Below are 21,330 nucleotides of genomic sequence, written 5' to 3'. Positions count from 1 at the left end.
ATGTCCACAACACCTGGTGACCATCACCATATACATATAGTCGATCTCCAGATTTTGATGATCCATTCATAGCCTTCCGACTTAATTAGTTACTACTCGTTTAGAACAGTATGGTTCTTCAGATTTTTCTGTGTTTTTGGTCATAGGTATCCGAGCATTTGCGGCAAGCGGGTGCTTCCAGACCGAGAGAAATGCACTGCTGGCTGTCAAAGCGGGCTTCACTGATCCGGGCAACCGCCTGTCCTCGTGGGAAGGCCAAGACTGCTGCAAGTGGAGGGGAGTCGTTTGCAGCAACACAACCGGTCATGTTCTGAAACTCAACCTGCGAAACTCCTATAACGATGTTAATAAAAGACCGTCGCCGGCTTTGAGTGGTAAGATCAGTCCATCTCTGCTTCTCTTAAATCATCTGAAGCACTTAGAGCTCAGCTTGAACAATTTCAACGGAATTCGCATCCCGACGTACTTTGGTTCTCTGAAAAATTTACGGTATCTTAACCTCTCTCGGGCTTGTTTCGGTGGAACTGTACCTCCTCAACTCGGAAATCTCTCAAACCTTCATTATCTTGACATAAGGTCAATCGGTTGTGATGCTTACGATATTGCAGTAGACAACAACGTGGCTCGCTCATCTATCTTCTTTGCGTTATCTTGATATGAGTTTTGTCGACATGAGTAGTGTTGCTACAGATTGGTTTCAAGCAATAAACAAGCTGCCATCTTTGACATATCTTGATATTACCTACACTAATCCTTCCGCAATATCGATTTCTCTACCGTATATCAACATTACGAGTCTTAGAGTCCTCAAAATCGCAAGCAACAACATCAACTCCACCATACCTAGATGGATATGGAACCTTACCGGCATCACTTACCTCGACCTTTCTTTCAATCAATTCCATGGTTTCATTCCTTCTGAATTGAGTTTCCTAAAGTCTCTAAAAGTCCTTCTCTTGAGATATAATAATTTCAAAGGCGTGTCACCGAAAGCATTTAATAATCTTTGCAACTTGAGCACTCTGGATTTGAACAGCGTTGGTTTCGCCGGACGAGGAATTAGATCAGTGGAGAGATTGTCGAGCTGCGCGCAACAAAATCTACAGATTTTACGTTTTGCAGATAACAAATTGAGGGGGAACTTGTCAGGTTGGCTAGAGCACATGACCAGTCTAACTAATATAGACCTTTCTGGAAACTCGCTAAATGGGACCGTCCCTATTGGAGTCTGGAGGCTTCCTAACTTAACTGCATTATATCTCGAAAGTAATTTCCTCGAGGGTGTCGTAACAGAAATCGAACTTTCCTACTTAAAGAGAATAAAATGGTTATCACTTTCATATAACCCCTTACATGTGCAAGTTATGAGTCATCACTGGACCCCTCCTTTTCAGCTGAAGGGACTCAAATTGGCTTCCTGCAATCTGGGACCGAAATTTCCTCCTTGGCTGCAAGGACAGATCCAACTCGGAGAGATAAACTTGTCGAAAACTAAAATTGTAGATACACTTCCCGATTGGCTTTGGCATATGTCCAGTTCCCTAGAAGTAATCAATCTCTCGTATAACCAAATCAAAGGAAAATTACCATTGTCACTGAACCGTGTCATGCTACGGTATCTAAATTTGAGCTCAAACCAGTTTGAAGGCCCATTGCCAGCTCTTCCGCAAACTCCTACTGTCCTGGATCTGTCCAACAATTTTTTTACGGGACCGATACCGAACTCTACGCTATCGAGTTTAGAGTATTTGCTTCTTTCTAATAATAGTTTCGACGGCAATGTACCACTCTCTTTATGTGAATCAACTTCATTAATAGTTCTTGATATATCAAACAACAAGCTATCAGGAGAAATTCCCCCCTGTTTAGGGATGTTGCAAGATCAGCTTTTTGTTCTGGATACGATGAACAATAATTTATCTGGACAAATTCCTGCATCCCTCGGCAAACAAACGGGTCTTTCGATATTGAATTTAAGAAATAATAGCTTGTCAGGAGAAATTCCTTCTTCTTTGCAGCATTGTGCGGAGTTAATTATTCTCGACCTTGGATATAATAATTTTTCTGGAACAATACCTGAATGGATTGGACAGAGCTTATCAGTTCTCATGGTGCTCAGCTTGCGCTCAAATGTGTTTTTTGGTAGCATTCCTTCGGAAATTGCACGACTCGGGTATCTTCGAATCTTAGATCTCTCTCACAACAACTTATCTGGAACTATACCTCGATCTATTGGAAAATTTAGTTTGACTGCTTCGGAAAAAGGAATTCCGGAGGATTACATACGGTATTTGGAAGATGAAAGTGATGAAGGCCTCATGGGCAGCTTATATTTTGTCGTAAAAGGAGAGACACGGGATTATGCGAAACTTCTTTATCTTTTCGAAAGTATTGACCTTTCTTGCAATGATCTATATGGAGAGATCCCTGATGAGATCGGAGATTTACAGGCACTGCAGAATCTGAACTTATCCATGAATCATTTGATAGGACATATTCCAGATCAAATCAGCAAGATGCATGCATCGGAGTCCCCTGATGTAGCAATGAACAACCTTTCTGGGACTATTCCACAAAGTCTTGCTACACTGAATTATTTGAGCCACTTAATGTGTCGTATAATAATCTGTCAGGGAAAATTCCGTCAGGATATCAACTGCAGACTCTCGACGATCCATCTATATACATCGGCAATCCATATCTTTGTGGGCCGCCAACTACGCAAAGTTGCTCCAGTAATGAAACAACTCATGTTGTTGGGAAAAAGCCGCATGGCCGGTTTGAAAGATTAGGGCTATACGTTAGTGTGGTGTTAGGATATATAATAGGATTTTGGATTTCCTGTGGTGTTCTTTTGTTAAGTAGATCATTGAGAATTTCTTATTTCTCTGCGATCGACCGCACATATGATAGACTTTATGTTGCTGTTGCATTAACACTCATTAGATTCAGGAGGAGATTTGGGGAAGTGTAGTTTTTTGCAGTTGCATTTTATGATGCTCGAAAAAACTGAATATTGTGTTTCAATTTACAGCATGCAGTGCTGAAATGATTGCTGTTTTTGGAATCACTGGAGCTGTGTTTAATTTTGATGTGTAAATTGCAACACTAGTCCCTGAACTTTTGGCTAGTTCCATTTTGCTCCTAGAATTTTTCTGCTCGCTAATTGAAACCCTAAACTCTTGAAAAGTGCTCACTTTACTTCTTATTCATGTTTAGAGGAAAAAAACTATTATTTTCTAAGATTACAACTGTGAAGTTAGATAATTATGAAAGTTTGCTATTCGAATATTGAATTTAAAAAGTTTAAGACCTAGAATAAAATCTGCTAGAAAGTTGAAAGACTGACATTTAGGAATGTTACGTGGGTCATGTCGGTCGGGCACTGACAAAATTATGGGCCGTGTCAAGTCGGGCCGATTTTTTATTTTTATTTTTTTAGGTTTTAAACATATTGAGTACAGAAGGTTGACCTTATAAATAGGCCGCACAAATTAATTATTACCCGATTTCTCCGTAAATTTTATTAAATAGTTCAAATAATATTTTTTTTCTAATTAATTAATTGTTGAAAAAGCTGAAATTATTGCTACTATTGGTAAAAGTATTGCGTAATTAAAAAAAAAATCGAGGCAAAATTTGTTAATTATTAAATTAATGTCCTCGTAACTGAAATGAAATGAGAGTGACTTACCAGGCACAAAGTCAATATGTGAGGTGTTGAGGTGGAATAAAAAATCAGTAGCAAAGGAATTGCTACGTTACCCACCAAATTGATCACTCTAATTAATACGGCATTACCCACCAAATCGATATAACAGAAAAAACTCAGGAATAATCTGAACAAACATGAATGTACATTTTCTATGAGAAGACCGGCAATTTAGGAATTTTTCTCTCCCATCTAAATAAATTTGGTGACTTCTGCGACTTTACTGTGACACCCCAGGATTTGGAATAGTCCGATATAGTATTTTGCGCGTTAGCTAGTCCCAAAAGGTTAAGTGAATTGAATGTGCTAGGGTTAGAGTAGCTCTAAGATCGGCGACCTCTCTGAAAAATGGGGCATCACAATTGATATCAGAGCCAATGACTTGCTAGAAGTGTAACATAAGTCACGACTGAGTTATGTTTGTACAGGGGGGCAAAGCGCGGCTCCCTGGTGACAACCGTTGTGGGTGGAACGCTGCTCCCCATAACGTCGGCTAAGCCTAGCGATAGCTTAGTGTTGTACTTGAACCTGACGAGAACATCAAGACTTGAAGGGAGAAGAATGGGACACCCAGGATTTGGAACAATCCTATATTTTTTATTGTTTGGGTGGGAAAAAAAAAATTGTTACCAATACAGTCATTTAAATAAAATTCATATTCAAATTTTTAAACTGGAAATTAACTTGAGAACTAATTTTGTTGTTCAAAATACAAATTAAATTTATGATTTGGATTTAAATTTAAACTTGAGAATTAAAATTTAAATGAAACAAATATCTACATTTTCGTAGAAAAGCCCACAATCCTACTGCATCAATGTGGTAAAATATGACTAAGCAATAGGAAGGATCATATAATAATCTTTATTTAGGCATCTAGAAAAGGGTAAAGAATTGATCACTTTGCAATTAAATATATTATCCATCAAATCGATCCGATAGAACATAATATAGAAGTACTCTTACCATGTGTTTATATTTTTCTTAGTAAGGTCCATAATCTTATGTGTTTTCCTCTCACATGTTCAAAGTAAAGGATTCCTATGACTACATTTTCATAGGAAGGCCCAAAATCTTATGTTTTGCCTCTAGATTAGTTTATATTATGATGCTCATTTGATAGGACCATATTAATTAAGTTGGCAGTTACATAGAATAGTAAAATTCCTTGTAATAATTCAAAGTAAACCAACCAAGTAGGTGTTTTTTGGGAAAGGTCTAAAGACTTTTAGGATTCGTTCAGTTCACGTCAGTAAAAATTTAGCAAATAATACAGTTTTCGGATAATACAACTCTAGAAATTCTAAGAAATTTCTATAACACAAACCAAGCATACCCAAAAGTCTACACACGTGTGTGGAACTTCACCATGAATACAGATCTACTTCATGATGCTTATTTAGTAGGTCCATTTTAACTTAGGTAACAAATTCTTGCAATAGTAAAAGTCTCCATTTTCATTCAAAGAAAACCAACAAATTAGATAGATACTTTTTGAAGAGTCTAAATGCTTTTGCAAGTCCAAGCACCAGGGCCATCGATCACTATATATTCTCCAGTTTTGATGATCAATTCATAGCCTTTAATTCCAACTTAGTTAGTTGTCATTTCTTTAAAACAGAAAAAGAAAACGTGAGACAATATATATGGCTCCTCCAATTTTTTTTCTGCTTTTGCTCATAGGCATCCAAGCATTTGTGGCAAGCGGGTGCTTCGAGACCGAGAGAAATGCATTGCTAGCTTTCAAAGCAGATCTAATTGATCCTCGCAACCGCTTAGCCTCGTGGAAAAGCCAAAACTGCTGTACATGGAAGGGAGTCGTTTGCAGCAATACAAGCGGTCACATTTTGAAGCTCAACCTGCGAAACTCCTACGACAATTTTGATTACCTTTATTATGGTAAAAGACCGTCAGCTTTGGGTGGTAAGATTAGTCCATCTTGGCTTCTCTTAAATCATTTGGAGCACTTAGATCTCAGTTTGAACAACTTCAGCGAGATTCGCATCCCGAAGTACTTTGGTTCTTTAAAAAACTTGAGATATCTTAACCTCTCTGGAGCTTGTTTCAGTGCAATGGTACCGCCTCAACTTGGAAACCTCTCAAAACTTCATTATCTCGACCTCAGTTCTTTCCATTGTGATACCAATATCAGAGTTGATAATATCTTGTGGCTTGCCCATATGTCTTCTTTGCATTATCTTAATATGAGTTTCGTTAACATGAGTTTTGCTACATATTGGTTACAAGCAATAAACATGCTGCCATCGTTGAAATATCTTGATATGAGCTGGACTAGTCTTCCCACAATTCCCATTTCCCTACCATATCTTAACATTACAACCCTTGGAGTCCTCAACATTGCAGGCAACAACATCAACTCTACCTTGCCTAGATGGCTACGGAATCTTACTAGCATCACTCATCTTGACCTTTCTTCCAATGAGTTTCATGGCTTTATTCCCGATGAATTGAGTTGCCTGAAGTCCTTAAATGTTCTTTCTTTAGGATCTAATAATTTTGAAGGCATGTCACCGAAAGCATTTAGTAATCTTTGTAGCTTGAATACTTTGGATTTGCGTAGAGTTGGTTTTAGTGGAGAAATAAATAAATGGGCAGAGAGACTGCCGAGTTGCGCGCAACAAAATATACAAAACCTGTATTTTAAGAATAACGAGTTAAGCGGTAATTTATCAGGTTGGCTGGAGAACATGACTAGCCTAACTGAAATAGACCTAAGTGGAAATTCACTAAATGGGACCATCCCACTTGGGGTTTGGAGGTTTACTAACTTAACTAGATTATATCTCCAAAGTAATTTCTTCGAGGGCACTATAACAGAAGTCCAACTTTCTCACTTGCAGAGGCTAAAATGGTTAGACCTTGCATATAACACCTTTAACTTGCAAATTAGTCATGATTGGATTCCTCATTTTCAACTAAAAACACTTCACTTGGCTTCTTGCAATCTGGGACCTAAATTTCCTACTTGGCTTCAAGGACAGACACAACTAGAAGAACTTGGCTTATCAAAAAATGGAATTGTTGGTACCCTTCCCAATTGGCTTTGGAATATGTCCAGGTCCTTAGCTTATGTACATATTTCCAATAATCAAATCAAAGGAAAGTTACCATTGACACTGGATCATGTCATGCTACTATATTTAAATTTGAGCTCAAGCCAACTTGAAGGCCCATTGCCAGCTCTTCCACAAACTCTTTCTATCTTGGATTTGTCCAACAATTTTTTTGTGGGACCGATACTGAACGCTACGTTATTAAGGTTACAATATTTGCTTCTTTCTAATAATAGTTTCGACGGCAACCTACCATTCGCTTTATGTGAATCAACTTCATTGCAAGTTCTCGATATATCGAACAACAAGCTATCAGGAGAAATTCCTTCGTGTCTAGGGATGTTGCAAGATCAACTTCTTGTTCTTGATATGATGAGCAATACTTTATCTGGAAATGTTCCTACCTCCCTCGGCAAACTACGTGCTCTTTCGATACTGGATTTAAGCAATAATCGCTTGTCGGGGGAAATTCCTTCTTCTTTGCAATATTGTCGACAGTTAGTTAATCTTAACCTTGGAAATAATAATTTTTCTGGAACAATATCTAAATGGATAGGGGAAAGCTTATTGGTTCTCATGGTGCTCATCTTGCGCTCAAATGGGTTTTCAGGTAGCATCCCATCGCAAATCACACAACTTGGATTTCTACGAGTCTTAGATCTTTCTCACAACAACTTATCTGGAACTATACCCGGATCTATTGGAAAATTAAGTTGGAAAAAAGGGGTTCCTACAGATCACATGCTATTTTTTCGATATGGAAGCTTTGATGTCTTAGCTGGCACTGCATATTTAGTTGTAAAAGGAGAGGCACGGGAATATTCGAAACTTCTTTATCTTGTCGAAAGCATTGACCTTTCCTGTAATAATCTCTATGGAGAGATCCCTGATGAGATAGGAGATTTACAGGCACTGCAAAATCTAAACTTATCCATGAATCATTTGACAGGACATATTCCAGATCAAATCGGCAAGATGCATGAATTGGAATCACTTGATGTAGCAATAAACAAGCTTTCTGGGACTATTCCACAAAGTCTTGCTACACTGAATTATTTGAGCAGTTTAAATGTGTCGTATAATAATCTGTCGGGAAAAATTCCATCAGGAAATCAAATGCAGACTCTCAACGATCCATCTATATATATTGGCAATCCATATCTTTGCGGGTCACCAACTACGCAGAGTTGCTCCACTAATGAAACAACTATTGTTTTTGGCAAAGAGTCGCATGACCGGTTTGAAAGATTAGGGCTATACATTAGCGTGGTGTTAGGATTTATAATAGGATTTTGGATTTTTTTTGGCGCTCTTTTGTTAAGTAGATCATTTAGAAATACTTATTTCTCTGCGATCGACCGTACGTATGATAGGCTTTATGTTGCTGTTGCATTAACACTCATTAGATTAAGAAGGAGATGTGGGGAAATGTAATTTGAGTGAGTGAATTGCAATACTAGTCCCTGAACTTTTGGCAAGTTCCATTTTGCTCCTTAAACTTTTATGCTCGGCAATAAAACCCTAAACTTTTTATAGTGCTCATTTTACTTTTTATCCATATTTATTATTAGAGGGCAAAAATTATTGCTGCTAAGATGAAGACAAAAGTGAAAATTTTTTTGGAAATTCAGTGTCCAAACATTGAATTTAAAAAGTTTAAGGAGTAAAATAAACTTTCCGGAAAGTTGAGGGACTCTAATTTAATTTTACTTCGTTTATTCGGCAACTACGTAGACAGTTTCTTAATAAGGCTATTTGGTTCCCGTTAATTACATCGTTGGTCTCCATTGTCTAATTGTTTTTATGTCCTTTAGTACTTCTTATATTATTTAGCAGTAAAGATGTGCCAAAATACGATCCGACCAAGTTGACTAATCCGGTCAAATTATCGAATTCAAAATAGAAAAAATCTCATTTCGGAAATTCGGACAACCGGTCAACGATCTTATTTTCAAATTCTTTCTCCAATCATAGTCGACAATCTAGTTTTTTTTAATAAATATTCTATTTAACAAATTTTCTGATTCATCTTTATTTTTTTCTCCTTTTTTTTGAATGTTAGTATATAATATTAGTAATTATTACAACTTATATTCTCTTTATCTGTAATATGGTATCATAATTTTTTAATTTTTGTAAGTTTACATATAAAATTATTTTGAATTTTATACTTCTAATCAGTAAATATAATGGCCGAAACAAATTTTGCCCAAACAATTTAACAAAGTCTATAAAAAATATATATACAGGTACCCGTACCCGACTCGTATCCGGTTTTGAACGGATAGTATACGGATAGTCACTACCCAGACCCGCTCAAATAGACCCGATGAGTATATTAGTAACTTAAGTACCCAGATCCGGACCCGACCTGAAATTAAATATGTAGGGTTTTTTTTTTTTTCTAACAATTTCTTTTTAGGGTACGGGTACAGTATATCAACTATCCAGACCCGACTCGGTCCACGGACACCTTTAGATGTCAACGGGTCGGATTTGGAATAGATTTTCAAAAACCCGAACCCAAACCCGTCTACCAAACCCAAAACTTGAACCCGAATCCGAATTTGACGGATTTTAAAAATCTATATCCAAAATCGAACCCCACCAAAAATCCAGAACTCGAAACCAAGCTCGAACCCAAAACAATTTTTTCTCTTTACAATATTTCAAAATATATTACATTAAATCTAAATTTTAAAATACAAATTACAAATTCACATATAGCATCAAACATATATATATATATATATATATATATATATCTNAATTAGAATTCAATTTCAAAATAAAACTAACTCAAGCTTAAATTTTAAATTTAAATCTAAAATTTTAACTTGAAACTCAAACTTTTGAATTTAAACCTTCAAATTCATGTATGCCAAGTCAAGTCCATTTCGTGTACTTGCCCTTCACCTACATGATGTCCTCCAAACTAAGAATTAAGCTGAAGGTGAGTCCAAGTCGAGCAAATCAAACCCAATCGACCGCCACGTCGTTAAACTGAGCAAATCAAATCCAATCGATCGCCATGTCGTTAAACTGAGCAAATCAAATCCAATCAACCGCCATGTCGTTAAACTGAGTAAATCAAACCCAATCGACCGCCATGTCGTTAAACTGAGCAATCCAATTCCAATCTAATCGACCGCCATGTCGTTAAACTGAGCAAATCAAACCCAATCGACCGCCATGTCGTTAAACTGAGCAAATCAAACCCAATCGACCGCCATGTCGTTAAACTGAGCAAATCAAATCCAATCGACCGCCATGTCGTTAAACTGAACAATCCAATTTCAACCCAATCGACCGCCATGTCATTAAACTGAGCAAATCAAACCCAATCGATCGCCATGTCATTAAACTGAGCAAATCAAATCCCAATCGATTGCCATGTCGTTAAACTGAGCAATCCAATTTCAACCCAATCGACCGCCATGTCGTTAAACTGAGCAAATCAAAATCCCAATCGACCGCCATATCGTTAAACTGAGCAAATCAAATTACAATCGATCGCCATGTCGTTAAACTGAGCAAATCCAAATCCCAATCGACCGCCATGTCGTTAAACTGAGCAAACCAATTCCAATCGACCGCCATGTCGTTAAATTGAGCATCCCAGTTCAATCGACCGTCACGTCGTTGAACTAATTATTTTCTCTTTTATGTTATATTCATGTACACTGGGGGTATGCTCTTGGTTAAGCCATGTAACTATACAACGGATTGTGTTATAAAATCCACCTTTTATTCAATTTTAGTCTATTTCAGTATTACAAAGGTCTCTTAATCGAAGATACCCTAACACTTTGTAGGGGTAATTAACAATAAACGCTTGCGTTTATTGGAAGCCATGAATTCACAATACCTGATAACTATACATATTCAAATATTAATCTGAATCATGAATACTACCCCACGGAAAACAGAAAATTTGATTAACCGTGCGAGGTACGTCATTCGTGGTCGCAGACACTTATTAATTAATCAGATTTAAGTATTTAACCTATGGTTAACTAAATTTTTCTAACGGATTCTAACAGCAGAGACATATTTGAAAACATCAGAACTTTTGCAGAGACAACATATGAATGTTGAATTTTGTAGAAATACTTTTGCAATTCTCTACATTAATTTGTAAAGACTTATATGCAATTAATCCTAATTATTATATCAATGGCCTCGTAATTAAAGTGCAAAGGAATTGGGTGACTTGTTTGTCACAAATTCAATACATGTGGTGCTGTGGTGGAATAAAAAATTACTTGTAAAAGATGTTGGAATTGAACTTAAGATCATTTGGAACAAATTCGGTATAGAACAGGTCACTCTGATACTACATTAATACTGCTACAAATCAATATGATTAAAAACACCCCCAAAATAATTTTAACAAATCGTGATCTACATTTTCCACAACAAGGCCCACAAACCTTTTTTGTCTTTTTTTCTTCCATCTGCACTATGCAAATGGAATGATCATACAAAAATCTTAGCTTGGTCCCACCGAAGAATTTAGATGTCCAAAATACCCCATATCCCGTACCTTATTTGAATCCGATGCGAATCCGATTAAAAATGAATATTATATGAGTAAGAAAAATTGTCAAGAAGTTTCGGATGTAGATCTGAACACGTTATATCCATATTCGACTTGAAGTCAACTAGGACCTGATCTTTTGGTGGGCAGAATCTGAAATAGTTTTCATGTCAGGATCCAGACCCGATGAAATATTCGATTGTCGAAAATTAAAACAAGGAGAAAAATATTAAAATTTTGAAAATTTTGATACTTATCTTTCCACTATAATGTTTCAGACTTATTACGCATGTGTTTTAACTATATTTTAGTAGGTGCATGTATTCTGAAATTACAGTGTATGCTATATGACTAGTTAATTATATGCAATTATATTATATGTATTTGGACTTATAAATATAATTTTAACTATTATATTATTCTAGGTGTTCAGGACGGTGGTCGTATGTTTGAAAATTTTATATTTCTATTTTTAACTTATTAATTATATATAAATATTTGTATTTTATACCATAGATAAGCATATGGGTACTCGTTCCCAATTTATACTCAATTCGTATCCGATCTGTACCTGATCTTAAATAGATAATATATGAGTAGTTATTTTCCAAATCCGCTCAAATGAACTAAATGAGTATATTAATAACTTAAATATCTAGACGTTTATAGATCCACTCCGAAGTTGAATGAGTTGTATTTTAGTAATAGCGTTAAAAAAAGTCAAATTATAGTAATTTATTGCAGGTGCTTTATATATGTACTTATTATCGAATAGGGCTATGGTTTTTATGTTTTTTTTTTTTAGTAAAAATATATATAATTTATCTGAACTATGTACTATTTAAATTGCCTATCGATATCTTGGCTTTACTAGTGAATGATTTAATTAATTACAAAATAAGTTAGCATATTAACTACATTAATGAATAAATTAATTAGCTAATGAGTTTTAAATTAATTATCTTAATTCTTGTTCCAGCAGGTTATTTTCAAAAAATTTATTAAAAGTGGGGAGCAACATTTCAACCCTCGTTCTGGTGTTAGTGGGGGAACAGTGGCTTATTTTTCCCTCCCTAATACCTAAATCAAACGGTATCTCAAATTTGATAAACAAAATTGATAAGAACTTTTAGAACTTATCTGAATTACGGATTATTTTGAATTTATTATCCAAACTTTTAAAACTTTGATTTTACTGTCAAACTTTTTAATATGTTTGATTTGAGTCTGTCAACAACATTTTGACTTTAAAATTTAAGCTGATTATTTACTTTAATAAATTTATAACTGTAAGAATTGTATGAAATATACTAACTAACTAAACTTGCAAAGATAAACAACGTATTTAAATTTTAAAGTCAAGATATCGTTGATTGATTTAAATCAAACAAATTTAAATTTGAATAATAAAAATTTAAATTTTAAAAGTTGAAAAATTAAATCAAAATAATTTATAATTCAGCTAAGTTCTGTATACTTTTAGCAACAAAAGTAAAAAAAGAACGACTTGGTGACTGAAACTAAAAAAGAAGATTCGTGGCATCGAAAATGGATTCGGTGAAAAACAAAGAAAACTCGACTTCGGTATCGTGTCAAGGGAAAAATTCTAGAATGCAACGGGTATATTAGTGACGTGGCGTAACAAACCAATCAAATTAATCCTTTTAAGAATATATGTCCCATCATGATTATAAAAAAGTATTTTTATTGTACTTTTGTTTGAAAAGAAGGAATGTGATTGACTTATTATTGATGACGTGGTGCAAGTGTGACAGTGTAGAATTCCTCGTGTCAAGGAGAGAGCTTCGGCAAGAATATAGGTGGGCCCAGAATTACGTGAAGTTAAATATTTTAAAATTTGAATGAATATGCGACGTGCATGAAGGATTGGGCCATAGATTCAGGACCAGTTTTTGTAACATCCTGTTAGATGTGACTCGAAATTCTTAAATCGACTTAAGTTCGGATTTTCGACTCGCCGACAGTTTCGCGGTGCGACCAAATTGGAAAGTAAATTTGTGAAGGAAAAAGAAATGTATGTGGTGGTTAGCGGATCAGATCCGAAACCTGTTAAGAGTTTCCTTTTTAGTTTTTGCCCTAGAGGCATGAGATGGTGGTCGGCTGTATTATCTGAACATTGTATTCTCTTTTTCGTTTGATAGCGAAGTTCTCTCCTCCCTCGCCCGTGATTTTTTCCCTGCAAAGAATTTTTCATGTAAATTTGTGTGTTCTCTTTATTTTCTGGTTGTGATTTGATTGTTTCGTATTCGCCATTTTGTTTCCATTTGTGCTTTATTCATAACACATCCAAATAGTCTCATATCGGATGAAAAAAAAAAAATATATATATATATATATATATGAGGTTTCGCATTCTAATAATAATAACGGAGCTTAAATATTTTGGGCCTTTGGTTTGAACCTAACGAGTTATTATTGCTAGTGGATCGGATCGTTCCAGTTTTGACAAACAAGCTAGCTGTTACGACAAACGCACAAACGGAAAACAAAATGGTGAACACAAAATAAACAAACCACAAGCAGAAACAAAAGAAAAACATACATATTTACGTGAAAAATCTTTTGCAAAGAAAAACCATGGGCGAGGGAGGAGAGGATTTCACTATCAAAACGAAAAAGGGAATACAATGTTTAGATGGTACAACCAACCACGATCTCACGCCTCTACAGGCTCGAGCCTGTCGGCCCGAGCCCTCCGTTACCAACCACAGATATTCATTTTTCCTTCACAATTTTATTTTCCAATTTGGTCAATGTTGTCGAACGCAAAACTGTCGACGGAGTCGAAAATCCGAACTTAGAGTCGATTATCAATTGTCGAATCACATCTAACACTAGCGTTATCAACAGCTAGGTACAACAAGTTATATAGCTAACGATCTCGGTAACGGAGCGCGTACAAAGAAATGGAGCTTAAGAAAGGAGGACTTGAAACATCACAGTTTCAAACTTTTGCATTAGGAACAGCTACAGGAATATGTTGTGTAGAGGCGTTTTTGAGACCGCCAGGTAGAGCGGTTTTTAAACGCCCTCTACGATTGTAGAGGGCGGTTTCAGAGGGAAAAGGGCACGCGCGGGGGTGGGGGACGGTGGTGTGTGCGCTGGCCGATGAGGGCGGAGGGGAAAGGGGCGCCGGGGGGTACGCGCGGCGGCAGGGGAGGTTGGCCCGCTGCCGGAGAACTGTCACAGCGGGGGAGCGACGAGGGAGCGGCGTACCTGAGAACTTTGACAGGGAGAGGTCGCCGGAACAGACGCGGCACCTCAGCGGACGCGGCCTTGGAGTAGAAGGAGTGCGGCAGCCAACAGGGAACGGCCAGTCATCACCGCCGGGGAGGAGGCGGCCGATTTTTTGGGAGGAGGGTTGGAGGAGGTGGGTTTTTTGGGAGAAGGGTTGGAGAGGTGGCTGGTTTTGGGGGGAAATAGAGTTAGGGTTTTTTTTAGTAGTGCATGTATGGGGGGAAAAAAAAAATAGAATTTTTTTTTGGGGATTTTAGAGGCGGGTTTTTAAAACCGCCTCTAATATGCCCCTAACAGATTCTGTAGAGGCGGTTGTTACAAACGTCTTTGAGCAACCGCCTCTACAATAGCTTTTTCCTGTAGTGGAAACATCATATTTATAACTTTTGCATTAGGAGTAGATGTAATCTATTTTAGGAGTAGTTGAATTTGCAAAAAAGACCACTACCTTATTAGCTACACCGTTATCTTATTTATTGCATAATGTATAAATTAACGGATGAGATCGAGTATGAGCACAGATATGATCGGATGTTTTTGATTATTCCTAGAGATTTAAAGCTCCCCAATTTGATACTATGTTTGTGGATCATAAGCGCTAACCAACTATTCCAAAAGCACGTGCTGATAGGAAGGGCGCATCCATCACACTTAAGGGCCCAGCCACAGTGCTCACGGGCTTCAACCTGACTCAACCCACCTGAACGTTGGGTCTGTCGTTGGGCCACTTGTTGTTAGGTCTTTTATAAATCACACTCCCACTCAACTTATTAAGCTCACCTAACTCAACTTCTTATTCTCCTGGTCCTGTTGTTACTGGGCAGAAAGTTGGACTTATTTTAGCCCGATAATAAATAGCCAACAATGTTATCCCCCAAATTCAGAAATAGTTTTTTTTGTTTTTTGTTTTTTTTTGTTTTTGTTTTCTTTTTTGGGACAATGTTAAGCCTAGTAGTAATATAGTTGAAGTATATATATATAGACACTAAACACAACATTCAGAAATAGTCGTGGGAAGGCCCACAATCTTAGACTTCTTTGGCACTGCAGTCGTTTTCTATTTCCTTTTCTTAAAACCCAAACTCCGCGTAATCACACACAAACTGTGGGGGACCAAATGGCCCACAACCTTGTTTTTATTCCAGATCATTCATCTACTTGTTGATGGTCATTGGGATTTCGACAAAATAATTTCAAGTGACAACACACTTTAATGCTGTTCAAAGTCAACAAACCAACTAGATTTTTTTCCAAGAGTCCAAGGCCGTTTCAATTATGTCCACAACACCTGGTGACCATCACCATATATATATATATATATATATATATAGTCTCCAGATTTTGATGATCCATTCATAACCTTCCGACTTAATTAGTTACTACTTGTTTAGAACAGTATGGTTCTTCAAATTTTTTTTGTGCTTTTGGTCATAGGCATCCGAGCATTTGCGGCAAGCGGGTGCTTCGAGACCGAGAGAAATGCACTGCTGGCTGTCAAAGTGGGCTTCACTAATCCGGGCAACCGCCTGTCCTCGTGGGAAGGCCAAGACTGCTGCGAATGGAGGGGAGTCGTTTGCAGCAACACAACCGGTCATGTTCTGAAACTCAACCTGCGAAACTCCTATAACGATGTTAATAAAAGACCGTCGCCGGCTTTGAGTGGTAAGATCAGTCCATCTCTGCTTCTCTTAAATCATCTGAAGCACTTAGATCTCAGCTCGAACAATTTCAACGGGATTCGCATCCCGACGTACTTTGGTTCTCTGAAAAATTTACGGTATCTTAACCTCTCTCGAGCTTGTTTCGGTGGAACGGTACCTCCTCAACTCGGAAATCTCTCAAACCTTCATTATCTTGACATAAATTCTATCGGTTGTGAGGCTTATGATATTGCAGTAGACAACTTCGCGTGGGTCGCTCATCTGTCTTCTCTGCGTTATCTTGATATGAGTTTTGTCAACATGAGTATTGCTACAGATTGGTTTCAAGCAATAAACAAGCTGCCATCTTTGACATATCTTGATATTACCTACACTAATCCTTCCGTAATACCGATTTCTCTACCGCATATCAACATTACGAGTCTTAGAGTCCTCAAAATCGCAAGCAACAACATCAACTCCACCATACCTAGATGGATATGGAACCTTACCGGCATCACTTACCTCGACCTTTCTTTCAATCAATTCCATGGTTTCATTCCTTCTGAATTGAGTTTCCTAAAGTCTCTAAAAGTCCTTCTCTTGAGATATAATAATTTCAAAGGCGTGTCACCGAAAGCATTTAATAATCTCTGCAACTTGAGCACTCTGGATTTGAACAGCGTTGGTTTCACCGGACGAGGAATTAGATCAGTGGAGAGATTGTCGAGCTGCACGCAACAAAATCTACAGATTTTACGTTTTGCAGATAACAAATTGAGGGGGAACTTGTCAGGTTGGCTAGAGCGCATGACCAGTCTAACTAATATAGACCTTTCTGGAAACTCGCTAAATGGGACCATCCCTATTGGAGTCTGGAGGCTTCCTAACTTAACTGCATTATATCTCGAAAGTAATTTCCTCGAGGGTGTCGTAACAGAAATCGAACTTTCCTACTTAAAGAGAATAAAATGGTTATCACTTTCATATAACTCCTTACATGTGCAAGTTATGAGTCATGACTGGACCCCTCCTTTTCAGCTGAAGGGACTCAAATTGGCTTCCTGCAATCTGGGACCGAAATTTCCTCCTTGGCTGCAAGGACAGACCCAACTCGGAGAGATAAACTTGTCGAAAACTAAAATTGTAGATACACTTCCTGATTGGCTTTGGAATATGTCCAGTTCCCTAGAAGTAATCGATCTCTCGTATAACCAAATCAAAGGAAAATTACCATTGTCGCTGAACCGTGTCATGCTACGGTATCTAAATTTGAGCTCAAACCAGTTTGAAGGCCCATTGCCAGCTCTTCCGCAAACTCCTACTGTCCTGGATCTGTCCAACAATTTTTTTACGGGACCGATACCAAACTCTACGCTATCGAGTTTAGAGTATTTGCTTCTTTCTAATAATAGTTTCGACGGCAATGTACCAGTCTCTTTATGCGAATCAACTTCATTAATAGTTCTTGATATATCAAACAACAAGCTATCAGGAGAAATTCCTCCCTGTTTAGGGATGTTGCAAGATCAGCTTTTTGTTCTGGATACGATGAACAATAATTTATCTGGACAAATTCCTGCATCCCTTGGCAAACAAACGGATCTTTCGATATTGAATTTAAGAAATAATAGCTTGTCAGGAGAAATTCCTTCTTCTTTGCAGTATTGTACAGAGCTAATTATTCTCGACCTTGGATATAATAATTTTTCTGGAACAATACCTAAATGGATTGGAGAAAGCTTACCGTTTCTCATGGTGCTCAGCTTGTGCTCAAACACATTTTCGGGTAGCATACCTTCGGAAATTGTGCAACTCGGATATCTACGAGCCCTAGATCTTTCTCACAATATCTTATCTGGATCTATACCTCGATCTATTGGAGAATTAAGTTGGGAAAAAGGAGTTCCTATAATGCCATTTTTTGAATACAGTAACTATAATGTCTCAGCCGGCAGTGTCGGCAGTGTATATTTAGTTGTGAAAGGAGAGGCACGAGAATATTCGAAACTTCTTTATCTTTTTGAAAGCATTGACCTTTCTTGCAATAATCTATATGGAGAGATCCCTGATGAGATCGGAGATTTACAGGCACTGCAGAATCTGAACTTATCGATAAATCATTTGACAGGACATATCCCAGATCAAATCGGTATGATGCATGCATTGGAGTCCCTTGATGTAGCAATGAACAACCTTTCTGGGACTATTCCACAAAGTCTTGCTACACTGAATTATCTGAGCTACTTAAATGTGTCGTATAATAATCTATCAGGAAAAATTCCGTCAGGATATCAACTGCAGACCCTTAATGATCCATCTATATATATGGGCAATCCATATCTTTGTGGGCCACCAACTACGCAGAGTTGCTTCACTAATGAAACAATTCATGTCTTTGGAAAAAGGTCGCATGACCGGTTTGAAAGATTAGGGCCGGACATTAGTGTGGTGTTAGGATTTATAATAGGATTTTGGATTTTCTGTGGTGTTTTTTTGTTAAGCAGATCATTGAGAATTTCTTATTTCTCCGCAATCGACCGCACATATGATAGGCTTTATGTTGCTGTTGCATTAGCACTCATTAGCTTAAGAAGGAGATTTAGGGAAGTGTAGTTTTTTGCAGTTGCATTTTATGATGCTCGAAAAAACTAAATATTATGTTTCAATTTACAAAGTTAATGTACTAGCATGCAGTGATGAAACGATTGCTCTTTTCGGAATCACTTTATCTGTGTTTAATTTGGATGTGTAAATTGCAACACTAGTCCCTAAACTTTTTGCTAGTTCCATTTTGCTGCTAAAATTTTTATGCTTGATCGCTAATTGAAACCCTAAACTCTTGAAAAGTGTTCATATTAATTCTTCAAGTTGGTTCATGTTGGTGTAAGATATAAGTTTATCTACTACACAAGGCTGAATCTAATTAATATTCGGATTGCATGTATGAGAACCATATTCGGTTTATACCTCTCAAACGGACTCTAATTAATATTGGTTGACTTTGAGCGGGTTAAGCTCGGGCTAATTAATTCACAACATCTGGTGGTCGTACGACGGTAGAGGAGGGACCGCTTCCGCATGCAACGACGGATTGACGTTGGCGGCGAAGCGGCGGTTCTCGACCAATTGTCTGAGCGGTTCGGATTCTTCGAAGCAACGACATAAAAGAATTTGGTCAGAGTTTTCTACACTTCTCTAATTTGGTCTTCTCGCTTTTACGAAAAGTTTTTTTCGGTATTTTTTTGGAGTTTTCATTAGAACAAGAAAAGTGGGATTCACCATAAGATTCTTGGTTTCTATCCGGAGAAGACATAAGGTGTAAGCTTGTACTTCTATTTTTTCATATAGTGGAATACATCTCTCTCGCTCTCCCCGTGGACGTAGGCAATTGCCGAACTACGTAAATCTTGGTTTCTTCTTTTTGCATTTATTTCTTTTACCGTTCGTTCCGTGTTTTCTCTATTTTTCGTGCATCTTTGTTGGTAGCGTATGACGGACGATCCATCCAGTTTCCAACAATTACGACTGTGAAGTCAGATAATTATGAAAGTTTGCAATTCCAATATTGAATTTAAAAAGTTTAAGACCTAGAATAAAATATGCTAAATAGTTGAAAGACTTACATTTAAGTGATTATGTGGGTCATGTCGGCTGGGACGGACAAAATTATGGGCCGTGTCAAGCAGGCAGGATTTTTATTTTATTTCTTTTAACACATTGAGTACAGGAGATTGAACCATATAAATAGGCCGCACTAATTAATTATTACGTGATTTCTCCATAAATTTTATTAAATATTCAAATAATATATAATTTTTTCTAATTAATTAATCGCTGAAAAAGCTGGAATTATTGCTACTAATTGGTAAAAGTATTGCGTAATAAAAAAAAATCGAGGCAAAATTTGTTTATTATTATTAAATTAATGTCCTCGTAACTAAAATGAAATGAGAGTGACTTATCAGGCACGAAGTCAATATGTGAGGTGTTGATCGAGGTCGAAGAAAAATCAGTAGAAAAAGGAAATGCTACGTTACCCAACAAATTGATCACTTCATTAATACGGCATATATACCACAAATCCAGATAATAGAAGGAAACTCAGAATACCCCTAAACAATAGAAAATGTACATTTTCTATGAGAAGACCTTCAATTTAGGAATTTTCTCTTCATCTAAATCAATCTGGTGAGTTTGTGCGACTTTGCTGTGACACGCCAGGATTTGGAATAGTCCGATATACAAGTATAATAGGTCTAAACTTCTTAACCAGTTATATGTATTTTGGGTATTGGCTAGTTCCAAAGATTAAGTGAATTGAATTGTTAGGGTAGAGTAGCTCTAAGATCAACAACTTTTCTGAAAAGTGAGGGATCACAATTGGTATTTATAGGCCAATGACATGCTAGAAGTGTAACATAAGTCATGACCGAGTTATGGTCATACGGTGAGCAAAGCACGGTTCCCTAGTGACGACCGTTGTGGGTGGAGTGCTGCTCCCTACAACGTCGGCTAAAGCCTAGCTAGCGATAGCTTAGTGTTTGTGAATGTGTTTGAGTCTGACAAGAACATCAAGACTTAAAGGAGGGAGAATGGGACACCCCAAGATTTGGAACAGTCCTATATGTAAGATATAGTAGTAATAAGTCTCTTAATCCAGCTATATCAAGAGATTAAGAGTATTAAGCGTGCTAGAATTAGAATAGTTCTATCTTGGGAAGTAGGGCATCACACATACGAAAACAAAATTCTATGTGCACGACTAATTCAAAATAGCTCTCGAAATTGGAAAGAAAATCAAAATAGAATGAAATTGGAAATAGAAAATAATTCTTTGTATATAATGTACATAATAGTACTAAACTTCTTGATCTAGTTATAGCATTTTGTGCGGTGAACAGGCTAGCTCCAGAGGCTAAGAAAGTCAAGCGTGGTAGAACTAGAGTGGTTCAATAATGGGTGGCTCCTCTAGAAAGCAGGGCATTGAACGTACAAAAACAAAAGTCTAGGTATATGATTGATTCAAAATACAACTCAAAATTCGGAAAAAAAAAAAATCAGGATACACTGGAATTGAAAATAGATTAGTGGAATCTCTTCATA

At 37.1% G+C, this 21,330-nt stretch overlaps 1 protein-coding gene across 1 annotated transcript; it reads left to right on the top strand.

Annotated features, from left to right (window-relative positions):
• The first annotated feature begins 86 nt into the window (after window positions 1–86).
• On the top strand, window positions 87–18,966 carry LOC109705599 (LRR receptor-like serine/threonine-protein kinase GSO1). The gene is made up of 5 exons (XM_020226342.1): window positions 87–374; window positions 5,396–6,791; window positions 7,023–8,024; window positions 13,489–13,541; window positions 16,019–18,966. Exons 2-5 carry the CDS (start codon window positions 5,785–5,787, stop codon window positions 18,838–18,840), a joined length of 4,884 nt encoding a protein of 1,627 aa, XP_020081931.1. The 5' UTR covers window positions 87–374; window positions 5,396–5,784; the 3' UTR covers window positions 18,841–18,966.
• Window positions 18,967–21,330: the final 2,364 nt, after the last annotated feature.

This window comes from Ananas comosus, unplaced genomic scaffold (genome assembly GCF_001540865.1).
Source record: "Ananas comosus cultivar F153 unplaced genomic scaffold, ASM154086v1, whole genome shotgun sequence".
Lineage (NCBI taxonomy): Eukaryota > Viridiplantae > Streptophyta > Magnoliopsida > Poales > Bromeliaceae > Ananas > Ananas comosus.
The sequence above is the reverse complement of the archived record's forward strand: the minus strand, read 5'-3'. Positions and strand labels throughout refer to the sequence as shown.